At 37.3% G+C, this 12,847-nt stretch overlaps 1 protein-coding gene across 6 annotated transcripts in view; it reads left to right on the top strand.

Annotated features, from left to right (window-relative positions):
* The first annotated feature begins 741 nt into the window (after nucleotides 1-741).
* LOC101855195 (stromal membrane-associated protein 1) overlaps nucleotides 742-12,847 on the top strand; it is a 42,417-nt gene continuing 30,311 nt past the window's right edge. For 5 of the 6 annotated variants that reach the window (XM_013084322.2, XM_013084321.2, XM_005101480.3 and 2 more), the window contains exons 1-5: nucleotides 742-942; nucleotides 4,969-5,102; nucleotides 6,341-6,426; nucleotides 7,506-7,596; nucleotides 9,232-9,246. In XM_013084322.2, the coding sequence (XP_012939776.1) occupies nucleotides 825-942; nucleotides 4,969-5,102; nucleotides 6,341-6,426; nucleotides 7,506-7,596; nucleotides 9,232-9,246 (444 nt within the window). In that variant the 5' untranslated portion in view covers nucleotides 742-824. The remainder of the gene's footprint in view (nucleotides 943-4,968; nucleotides 5,103-6,340; nucleotides 6,427-7,505; nucleotides 7,597-9,231; nucleotides 9,247-12,847) is intronic. The other variant, XM_035970558.1, reaches the window with a different exon arrangement.

Raw genomic sequence — 12,847 nt, forward strand, 5'->3', positions numbered from 1 at the left:
TCTCTCTCAAACGTTGCTCTTTGATTGCGCCCATCCCCTTACCACAAAGGGACAAAGACAGCCATGTCTCTACTCAGTTCTGTCTGTCTGTCTATCCGTCTCTCTGTCTGTCTTACTGTCTCTTTCAGCAACAGTAATAGATTGTCCATTGGCCTAATCGAAATGTATAACGTTCGAAATTAGGTGGTCATAAGGCTTTGACTTGTAGGCCTATTTTTAATAGCCCAACATTATGTAGCCTAATTGTAAAACACAAAGCCTGTCAAATGTCACCAAGGCAGTGTTCGTTCGTTGGTGCCATACTCCTCGCCATAACAGCTCCCCCATCATCCTAGGTCTCTGCTTTGATGTATTATTTCATAAAGTTGCAGTCCTCTGTTGGATTTTACGTCATCAATATGTACAGTAGTATGATGTTGGAGGTCGTAATATCATCACGTCATTTTCTGTCTATTATATACTATGAGGTAGCAGAGGTAGATCTAAGTAAGGGACATAACTTTACCAGCCACTTCTAAATAAAGATAAACCGGTTAGTCACCCTGAAATAGACCAGATGTCGGTCAGAATGATTAATTTATTAATTAGTTCTAATACTTTTCATTAAAAATTTTATTGGTGATACTAAATATAACAAATCATTTCATGGTGGCACATCTCCGAACAATAGTAAGACAGAGCAAAAAGTTTTACACAAATTCACCACGTAACCGGCTCCGGAGCTATTCAATAAGCGGAAGTCATCTGTTGTTCGTTAGTTACCCCCCTTCCTTCCCTGCCCATCTCATGAACAACAAATTGTAGTTCAATTGAAATAAAACAAAATGTCGTCTCTAAAGGATAAGGAGAGGGCTAAGGAGCTACAAGAAAAATTTCAAGCCATTCTGTCAGCTCTTCTAAAAGATGAAGATAATAAATACTGTGTTGACTGTGATGCCAAGGGTGAGTTCTTACCACATAACTGTACTCTATTGTGACAACAAAAGGACACCCTCCTTTCTGATTGTGGTTTGCCAATTTGTATGGTAGGCTAGGCCTCCTGACCCTTTAGATCTATAATGGTTGTTAAAGATAGTGTACTTGTAAATGTTGTCTGTATCAATGGGGATCCAATGCCCCAGTGTATGTTGTAAGCTAATTATCGAGTGGGACATTTAGGCAAATGAAATGTCAATCTTTTGTTTCTGGTTAGTTAAGTCGAACTTCTATAACTCAAACTGTGGTCCAGTAATCAGCATGAATTAGCCTCCTATAATGAAAGTGGGCGTGCGCCTCACAATTTTGTTATCATCTGGAAAAGTGTTACAAACTGAATGGTTCTCAGTGGTCGGTTCGATTATGAGTAGAATGAAATAGATCTAGATTTAGGTCTGAATCAAAACTTGCTAAGATGAGTTTCCCATGTAGGTTAGATTCTTCACATCTGTGCTATGTTTACTTCCTTGAAGTAGTTGAAGTCGTAGTCATGTATGTCTAGCATCATACCCGCATGACTCATTCATGACATAGACTGACACAGTAAAAGTATTAGTAATTCATTATCAATGTGCGGAAGGTTATTTCATTCCTGGTTTATACAGGGACAGTTTTAAAAATCAATTTTATAGTCCAATTTTCAGCCAACGTATCCATCACAAAAGTTACAAGTCTCTTTTATCTTAATTTTATTAAATTCATTTCCATTAATATGATTAAATAAACACCAAAGTAACGGAGTAGAAAGGAATGCTGTCTGTACGCAATATATGATTTCAATATAAATCGCCTGTCTATCGTCCAAAATATGTTCCAGAATTCTTTTACTTTCCCTCCCGTCTCACACTTAACTAATCTACTAGACTATTTTTTTGTTCGTAACGGTAAGAGTGTTACGGCTCTTGCAACACAATAAGGTCATATAAGTGCCGAAGAATAGATGTGTTACAAGAGAGTTACATCAACAAAAAAGAAAGAGGAGAGATATAAGGACGATAGATGTATGATTGGAAAGAAGGAGCAAAGCACACCAGAGCACCCGCCAACCACCCACTACTAGATCTAGTTGTCCATTTTCTACTATGTATTGATTTATGCTGAACACGAATATTTACTTCATTTCTTTTGCAAAATTAATAGTTTTTAAAGTATTTGATGGGTTTTTAATCGAATTAGGTCACACTAAGCTTAATTGCGTAGTAATTTCCGCTCTTTGAACCAATCAGCGGGGTTTCAGGAGTACAAAAAATCTGGGGGGGGTTACAGGGGGCCATGCTCCCCTGTTTTAACCCTTGATTTGATGTTTTGCAGTTAAGCTTGGCATTTTTAAAAAAAATTTATTAGTGACTATTTTAGTGGCTGCACGTGTGTGATGTGCAGCAAAAATTACTGCAATTTGACCCCCAGAGCAGTGCAGCTGTGTGCGGGAGAGAAAGTACAAATTTACCCATGTTCCTTGTTTCTGTGTACCCTCCTTTTGCCGGAACGCCTTAGAGCGTGTTGTTTTCACCTTCAATTAAAAGTATACACTTTTGCGTGTTAGATTTCCATCTATCCACATTCCGTTAAGTTAAAAATAGAGGATGACTTCCTTTCTTTGTGAGAATTCAGAGCTAGAAGGTGTATTTTTTCAAGAGACGGCATGTTGTGTCCCGTACAATCGAGTCCTTTCACATTACAACTGTTAAAAATCAAATCCTTCTTCAATACACTAGAGCTCAATATCACTTTCTTGTTCCTCGATGTTGCCGATGTCTGGCATGTTCAATGTAGCAAAACCCACCAAGCGCGTTTTGTTCTGCCGATTTTTGGCCCCCGCCGCGGGGGTGTTTCGTGGGACGCGCTAACGCAAAGGTTGTTGTCTTCAACTGGCTCTCATGCCGCTTCTCGTGAATGGATATGAATGAAACTTGGCAGCCAATCAGAAAAAAGGTCAATCTCGTAGTATGCAGTTTGACAACTATGTACCCATCCAAGAAGCAGTCGAAAACGTTTGCGAAAGTGGTTGATGTGGTGCGCTTTGAAGATTTTTTCGGAGCTGTGATTTGTCAAACTGACTGATACATTGTACACCATTTTTCTTTATTCCCTTAAAATTTCATGCTTTTGTGTTTAGCGGTTTTTGCGTAATCTTTAAAAATGTGGGAGTAACTAAGGGAAAAGCGACATTGCCATTTGCGCGTGCTGGATGAACGACTGGCGGCTGGGAAATTTCCACTGAGTGACGTCATCAGCCATCGGTCGCCTCGGGCGCTACAAACAAGGCCCCGCTTATGACGTGAACCGGAAAGGGGGGGGAAGGGTACTTGAATACTAAACGGGGGCCTTGGTAACTTGCATTTTGCTGCATTTTAATTTTAGTCACAATACAATAGATGTAGTCATTTTTATTTGCTTGATTGCATGACAGAAGAATAGAAACAGAAAAGCAAACATCTTGAGAAGTGGTATGGCATTGTGTTTGCGTTATGACAGCCTATTCCCCCCTCTGGAGAAAGCACACACTTGGACTCGTCCTGTGTGCTCTGTTTGGAAAAGTGAGGCATTAAGATTGTTATTAAAGAGTATGGTACTTATTTAGTCCAGTCTGGGAAGATAGTCTCGTTTATACATTGATATTGTTCACGCGTGCGTGCGTGAGTACGCCCGTGTGCGTGTGTGTGTGTGTGCGTGAGAGAAAGAGAGGGGGGGGTGTAAATATGTTACATTTATAGTATGAGTTGTAGCCTACACATGCGAAATATTCCCATGACTTGTAAACTATATTATCTAAACGCATTTTAATCTACCACACAAAATAGGACACTGTCAACAATGGATATACACAGAGACGATCTTATTTTCTATTACAAAGTATGCATGCTTTTACTAGTAGAGAACTGGATTTATTAGACTAATAAATCCAGTTCTCTACTTACATTTTTGTGACAAATTGATCCAAAGCATTGCTTGGCAAGGAGGAACCTCTTATGTTGCCAAGTTTCATTCAAATATCATGACTTTGGGAGAAGATATGACTGATAATCTTTGTAAATCTGTAAAGAACACCACTTTTTTACCTGTTAATGTCTTTACAACTCAAAAAGTGTGATAGATATTAAAAATCTGACAGCATGACTAGATTCTTCATTAAAAACTGAACTAGACTGCCAAGTTTCATTTACATACTCCAAGAAATAGGTGAGCTATGACAAATATTGTCTCAAAACGCACCGAAAACCGACACATTTTTACCTATAAACGTCTTCATAACTCAAAAAGTAGGATAGCTGTGAAAAATCTGAAAGCAGGACAGGATTCTGCACTAGAAAATGTACTGGGTTGCCAAGTTTCATTTAAAAACTCCGAGAAATGAGTGAGTTATGACGAATATTGTCTTAAAACTCACCAAAGAACGTCCCATATTTTGGTTTTTTTTCATTATATAAAAGTGTACCAAAATTGATTTTAAAATTCGTAACTTTTTTGTTTATTGATGGATTTAAAAAATTCAAAAAGTTCCATGCTTTGTGAAGATACAGCTGCAAAATTCACATATTTGCAAACACTTTCTGACAAAAAAGGTTTTTCCTGGTCATTGCTATTGAATGGGATGACCTGACCATCAATGATTTATTTATAGAGGCACCAGCCATCCATTGAATGGGATATAGATCCCAACTTGTCAATGATACAAAAACTTGGGTGAATTTTTAATGACACCTTTTTACTCTTTCAGTGTTACTGACAAGAATTCTGTAATGGTTCTGGGATATTTTTTTCAAAGAAGGGAGTGGGGGTTAGATTTTGAATCTATAAAATAATAAAAAGGGTTACACATGATACTTGGATCAAAAAATGTTATTTCAGGCTTTTTTTTTTTAGATCAGCAGAGTTTTGGAAAAATTATTTGGTACAAACTTGAGTAAATTGTGCTTTTAATTTATATTTTAAATTTTGTTGATTTTTTTTTATTTTTTTTACTAATGAGCCTTAATTTCTTCTTTTTCCTAGGACCAAGATGGGCATCCTGGAACTTGGGGATATTTTTGTGTATACGCTGCGCTGGAATTCACCGAAATCTAGGTGTTCACATTTCTAAGGTCAAGTCAGTCAATCTGGATACATGGACACCAGAACAAGTTGCTGTGAGTATTTTGTTCTGAGGTTGTCTGGATACAACTGGCTTTATTAGAGTATTGCGTCTGAAGTGGCAGTGATGATTTTTGGTATGATTTCTAACGTGACTAATAGATTCCTTACAAGGATTTTATCATATTTAATGCTCATTGCTGATTGATGGTAATGCCCACTTAAGTTTCTGCTGGTAAGGGGGATCCTGAGGTCAGTAATTTATACCTTCATATTGATTTCCATAATTCAGCAAAATTTTGAAAAGTTAACAGTGACTTGAAGAGTGTATATGTGGGACATTCCATGTCAGGAGATGCTTTTACTTCAGCAGGCCATATTCTCTTTCAGACAAGCTATGCATGCCAACCTGTACGTTCTTTTATTCCCCCAACTTGAACCATTCGTCTGTATTTTCAGATTGTTTCGTTTTGTATTTTTAATGAAATTTGACAGTAAATAAATCTCTTAGTACAGGGCACCTGTGCTTTTCAGGCAGTAGAGGTTATTGTGTGCATGTTTATTTTATGCTACTTTTTTTTTTTTTTTCACCTTTTGGTCGTAAGTGTATGAACATGGTGGGTGAAAACATTGAATTTTTTCCACCTAAATATGTGAGGCATCTTAATGAAACCAGGCGCTTGTCAAAATGAAATCCGAAAAACCAGCATTTTTCGGCCAGAACGGAATTTTTTTGGTGGGCTCAGCACCTCGTACGTCCATTCAAAAACACATGTTTGTGACGATTTTATGGAAGAGAACATCGATTACTGGCACAACAAATTTAAATTTGCAGTTTCCAAGGACTCTTAAGCTATGGAAGTCACTGAACTTTGATGGCCATTTTCTCGCTAATTTTACCTCTGAAACTAGGTGACCCCACCTCCTTCATTCGCAAATTTCTTCTATTCAAGATAAATGGATATTTTTTCCAGTGGAAGCAAGGCAAATAAACAATCTTTAAGATGGTACCAATAACTCCATGTACCTAAAAATTGACGAGCGCCTGATTCCTCTGCGTTATGACACGTATATATACAAAATTATATATATATGGGGGGGGGGGGGGTCTCCGAGCTGCTGCTTTTCAAAGTTTTTGTTGTGTTACTCTTTCTGAAAAGGCTACAGCGGTGTAGAAGCTTATAATTTCTTTATGTTATACAAGATTGTTATTTTTTTGTCTTCGTGACATTTTGTTTTACTTTGAAGCTCCTGCCTTGTTTCTCTTGAACATCATGTACTTATTTCACAACAGATGGTCCAGGAGATGGGGAACAGCCGAGGTCGGGCTGTGTATGAAGCCAACATTCCTGATGGATTCCGTAGACCCCAGACAGATTCGTATCCTTTTTAGCTTCGAATATGATTTCAATGTCCATTTCTCTATTGATATCATTGTAGTGGGTTGACTGTATGTGATTGGTTCGTGTAGGTGTGTTTTATGGGAGAAAAGGCATAAAGCTGCTTTTAAAGATAAAGTGCCATTTACGTTATATAATCTAACATGAAATGGGAAAGGAATTTTAATTTCATTAAGTTCCAATTTTACGAGAACCCTTTCTAAAGTAGGCCTGTGGGTGGTTGGTGGGTGCTCTGGTGTGGTTTGCTGTTTCTTTCCTATCAAACATCTATCGTCCTTATCTCCCCTCCTCAGCACCCTATATCCTTATATGTCCACTTAAAAATGTGTTTCTCTGTGGATTAAAGGCACACAAAAAAGTGTAAATTTTCAGTTTCCAAGGACACTCAAGCTTTGCTTGCTTATTTTACCTCTGATACCAGGCAACCCCCACCTCCTTTAATTGTAAATATCTCGACCGCTTTTCAAAATGGATGGTATTTTAAAAAAAATGAAAGTAAAACAAAGGATCAAGCTTTAGGATGATACTAAAAACTCCATAAATGCCCAGTAATTGACGAGTGCCTGGTTCCACCATGTCATGACTCAAATACTCGAAAGAATGACTGAACATCCGCTGCCATTCAAACCAGTTCGTATCAGTATGGCTGATCCCAAATTTTTTACACTCTTGAACTCTTTGTATCATTGTTAACAGCAATGGAAAGCTAAATCTTGAAGTCTTAGTGCTTAGCCAAATTGTTTTTCCCTTGAAATTTACTGTCTTTAGGATTTTGTACTGTGGAGATTTTGGTGTGTTTGCCTTTGAGTCTACATTGTATTTTGTTGCAGATTTCATGAGTTCTGTGAGGTGAACTCGGTTTTTTAAATTCTTTTCAGGACAATGCTAACAGAAGAAGTCATTATTTTGTTTATGTCCTGAGGGGGTTTTTTTGTCTTTTTTTTTCACTGTGTCCCCTGTGTTAAAAATAAACGGTGTGTAAAATTGCTTTTCCTTAAATTTGCTTTGAGATAGAGTTAATACTTGTTTACATGCTTCATTTTCCTTAACGAGATGCAGTGCACTGGAGGCTTTTATCCGTGCTAAATATGAACAGAAGAAATATATTGCTCGGGAGTGGATTCCACCTCAGCCGAAAGTACCAAAGGAAGTAAGTACCCAGCTGCTATTTTTTTATTGGTGCCAACATGAGGCTTTGTGTGTTTTGTAACACCAGAGTCCTTGGTTTGTGCCTTTCGTCTGTTACGAATGTTTATGCGCATTTTGCCAAAAATAGTTTATACATTATGGGAGCGTTTGATTTCCGTGTTGATGTGTGAGTAGTTCTGTGTCATATATTATATATATTTCCAGGCCTACTGTGGTCTGATTGTCAAGTAATGTATGTAGTGATGTGTATGGTACATGTGCACCTCAAACAAAGCTCCAGTTTTAAATTCTTATTCTGTGTTATTTGCAATACACTCTGTTCTTTATGCCACCAATTATAAAAGGCATGCATAATGTTTATCATGCAAGTATGTTATATTTAAGCTCAATATGCATGTGATTTGAAAGCACCATGAAGTTTTCATAGATGTGAACTGCAGTGTGCAATATTTAAGTTTTCTTTTTCATTGTGCACAATTGTAGTTCTTTTCTTCCCTTAAAAGTGTGATAGAGAGTGCCCTCTTTCAAAGTGTGAATACAATCTTTTCATAGGGGGGGGGGGGGTTACTATACATGATAATGGCATCGAGTTTGATTGACCTTTATTGCTGCTGTCATTGGTTATTGTTGTTGGAGGTTTTAAGGGGTTTTTTTGTTGCTTTTTAAAAATCTAAAATTGTTTTAAAGATTAGAATATAGTAGTTTTATAAAACTCTGAGCCTAGATAAATAAGTGCATACAGATGCCATTATACTTAGGCATTGATCTAACTTGTATGGTGGTCTCGATTTTGTTCTTCAAATCGCGATTCATTACTATGGAAAGGTCCTTATCAGGAAAATAAATTGGGTTACTATAAAATGAGGTCTTGAGAATTTTGTAACAGTAAGAAAGTGTTACACAGTTCATCTCGTCAATTTGTTTGCCCTACTTCAGTGTTTTCTTGCTATTATTTTTTTGTTTACTAACTTCTACTGCTGACAAGCACATTTTTTGTTTGTAATTTCCGAGCACCTTTATGAGTGTTTGCTATAACATCTCTTAATGTTTTTTACCCAGTCCTTTCGTCTTTCAACAAGAGTGTGTAATATCTGGCAATGAGTACTTTTGAAAATGTTATGTTGCGTTTACACCTTCGCAGATACATGTCTTGCTGACAAAGCCATTCACTATTGTATTAAGATAAGTACAGAAATAAACGGATGAAATTTTATAATGAAAGATGAGAGAATTTTGTCTTTCTGTCTTTTTTTTTTAAATCTTGGTTGCCAAAGCAAGACTTTTTGATTTATGAATTTATATGATGCCTAGAATTTAACAAAGATAAAACTCTTCTACATTCCTTTTTTTAGGGGGAAAATTCTTCAGAAGGCTTCTTATAACAATGGTTTGAGATTAGATTCTGTCAGAACAGTTGGTTGCTAGATCTTAGGGCTGATTGTTTTCCAAAGAAGCTGAAAGAATAGATGGTCACACTTGGTCAGATGTAGAGTAGTGTTTGATAGTTATTTTTATAGGGTTTTTTAAAACTTACAGTAGTTTATGGAATAACGTTGTGGAATAAGGAAGGGTGATCATGTCTCGACTCACACGGCTGCTATGAAGTGGTTTTAGCACTGAAATTGTGTTTTCACAGTTGAATAACAAATCGGTAAGTGCCTTTCTTATACCCAACTGAGAGATCATACGAGGGTAAACCTTTTGGCTGTTATTTTCTTCCCCTTTTCGTTTGGTTTCTGTTTTACTCTGTGGTGCCTGAAACTAGCGGTCTAGTCGTCTTGTGATGTCTCACATCCTACTGTCCATGACGAAAACTCTGTCCTCCTCTCTTCAATCTCTGCTGCATGGTGAAAGTGATTAATTCATTTCATTTTTCGGCTTCTTGGACTGGGATTTCCTTTTTTATCAACTCTCAATTCTTCATATTATTGTCATTTCGTAATTTCTTTCTTTACATACATTAAAATAAACTTTATTTTCATTGTTGGTGAATGTGTATTCTATTGTGATGATTGGGTGCTTTTTCATCATTTCAAATCCGCTGTGTCGATTTTCTGTTGACAGTCCTAAACTGTATCTGGTTGGGATGATACTTGAGCTTAATGCGTCCTATATTGTGTAAGTCACTGTGATTGTACTGTGTTTTACTCTTGTTTCTATTCCTCACTTATTAGTGGGAAAATTATTTTGTCACCATGTGCTTGGAGGTTTTGATATCTGATAATATTTATCTGGTGATAACAAAATATTTTAGGACCCTTTAAACACAAAGACATCTTACACCACAGCGCAATCTCCTACCTTTATTCGTTTGATGATTGAACTCTCAACAAAGTGATGTTATCAAATTGCTTGACCTGTCTGTGTAAAAATAGAAAGGATGCATATGACACAATCATATTTTTGAAGCTCCTTTTTGTCAGATTTGATTAGTAGTTCCGAAAGAGCATTTTTGCATAAATGCAAGATAAAGTTATCTAGTAAAAACGTTCTTACACAAAACAAAGAAAAGGCCTTGTTGCAAGTAAATTGTGTTCTTCTGGTAAATAAGTTTTGCATTTGCAAAAGCCTGTAATGCTTTCCAGTTTCTCACAAATTGTATGTTGCCAACACTGTAAACACTGTCTCCTGCGTTTCAAACAAGATATATAATAAAGCATGAAATTGTGAAACTCTCGCACGTGTTAAGAAAGGTGAGGGGCATGCTGCAAAGGCTTGGATGCACGTTTTATTCCCATGGAGTCCACTTGTAATTTTGATTCTCTACTCGGACTGGTGAATGTGAAACATGTGTTAATTTGTTGTCTTTTCCCGTTTGTTGGTTAGGTAACTTCCTGCCAGCCTGCATGTTACATTTATATATCAGGGAATGAATCAGGTCATGATTCAGTGACAATCTCAAACAGGAATGTGGAAAAACAGTTTACTGAAATTAACCACGCCTCACTTTATTATTGATATACGTTTATTCTGTTTGGAGCTGTGGCAAAGAAGGTGTTACAAAATGTGTGGTTGCACGAAGCATGCTTGTTGCTTTGCTTGTCTGTCTGTCTGTCTGTCTGTCTGTCTGTCTGTCTGTCTGTCTGTCTGTCTGTCTGTCTGTCTGTCTGTGTGGGTGGTTGGTGGGAGCTCTGGTGTGGTTTGCTTCTTCTTTCCTATCAAACTCAAACATATGTCGTCCTTATCTCCCCTTCTTCTTTTTTATGTTTGTTACTCTCTTGTAACACCTCTAATCTTCTGGCGCTCATTTGACCTTATGCAGTTGCGAGTGCCGTAAAACTCTTACTAAAACTAACTGTCTGTCTGTCTGTCTGTCTGTCTATCTGCCTGTTTGTCTGTCTGTCTGTCTGTCTGTCTGTCTAGTCTGTCTGTCCTCGTGCTTATGATAATGTTACTACCTTGATTTTTGCTCACAATGTAATGTTTTTAATATTTTTATTTCCCACATCCCTATTTCAAAAGTTTAGCTCCTGAGAGAATAATGGAAACTAATTCTGTCACAAAGTCACATACATTAACAGAGGAAAAGCGAAAACGTTGCTTATTCTAATGTACTTGTATTTCACCTTTTTTTTTGAGTTAATGAGCCAAAAATAATAGATGTATAGTGTCAAAATTTGGAATAAATTGAGTCATTCTGTCTTCGGGATTTAAAAAAAAAGTATTGCAAGGGATATGTTTCATTCGATGTATTCTTATCCACAAATGCTTGACACGATGCAATAAACTATCTTCTTTTGATTCATTCAAAAGCTGAAATAGCCATCAGAATAGATTGCTATGCTTAAATTCCGCTTGATGGGTAGGCCTATATTTTAGACATGGTTATGAAAAGCGGTAAGTGGGTGGTTAGCGGATGCTCTGGTGTGATTTGCTTCTTCTTTCCTATCAAACATCTTTCGTCTTTATCTCTCCTCCTTCTTTTTTGTGTTTGTTCCTCTCTTGTAACACCTCTAATCTTCGGCACTTATGTAATCTTATTGTGTTGCAAATGCCGTAACACTCTTTCTAAAACTCTTGCGTAATGTGGGATTTTAATAATGTTGTCTTCTTCCGTGAGTGTGTGGGCTTGAACCAGTCAGTACATGCGCAGTGTGGAAAGTGCTTTCTGTCTGAAGTTATTCTCAAAAAGGCGATTTATTTTTTAAGATGAACTGCCATGAGTGTTGTCTACTTGCGTGCCTGTGATTGTGAGCTTAAAACGAAGTTGTTGTTTTTTTTATTGTTTTTTTTTTTTCTCAGTCTTTCCTGGATTGTGTTTGTTTTGCACGGCTTGGGAGGGACATTGTGTTCAGTTGAAAGGCATGTCTATTAATTTAACCGCACATTGTTAGATCTTTTTTTGTTTTGTTGTTTTTGTTTTGTTTTGTATGTGTGATTTATTCATAGGTTTGATATCGCCCTCTTTGTTACCAATGCCATGCTCAGTTTAGACTGGTGGGTGGTTGGCGGGTGCTCTGGTGTGGTTTGCTCATACTTTCCTGTCAAACATCTGTCGTCCTTATCTCCCCTCCTTTTTTGTGTTTGTTACTCTCTTGTAACACCTCTAATCTTCTGGCGCTCATTTGACCTTATGCAGTTGCGAGCGCCGTAAAACCTCTACTAAAACTAAAACTAAAAGTTTAGACTGAAACCGAGGGTTTTTCTATGTTTTATGTTTGTTCGCCAGTGTTATTTTCCGACAACAGCTTTTTGTATTCGTCATTGACTGATACGCTGTAGCGCATTCGTCGTTGTCTGACAGATCCAAGATAAAGCGTCGCCCTGATTCATTTTTTTTCTTATGAACAGCTATTAGATAACTATGTTTTGTTTTGTCAGATATTACCTTTAACCCTATCCGTACGTTGTGTTTTACAATCGTATCCTTACGACGTGGGGAACTCTGTGCCACCACTTTCCGAAGAGGAAATTTGCTCGTTAATCCGATCCGTACGCTTTGCATAGAAGTCTGTCAAAATGATTTTTTTTAAAGGAATACTGAAAGTTTCAAAGAGATCTTCGTACTAGAAGTATTTTAAAATGTGAAGAATGCAACACTGGGGGTACAAAATGACCCCAGGGCGTACGTATAGGGTTAAAATTTTCCCATTCGTGACACGGCACTGTGATGTCGACATTCTCTCTTACTCTTACCTTATTTTTGTAACCGTTATCGCTCATACCTGAACCAGATCACTTACACTTACTCATCAACCAGTCTGCGGGGTGGTTGGAGGGCGCCACTGGTTGTCCTACTTCTTTATTCTCCC

The sequence above is a fragment of the Aplysia californica genome, unplaced genomic scaffold (genome assembly GCF_000002075.1).
Source record: "Aplysia californica isolate F4 #8 unplaced genomic scaffold, AplCal3.0 scaffold00285, whole genome shotgun sequence".
NCBI lineage: Eukaryota > Metazoa > Mollusca > Gastropoda > Aplysiida > Aplysiidae > Aplysia > Aplysia californica.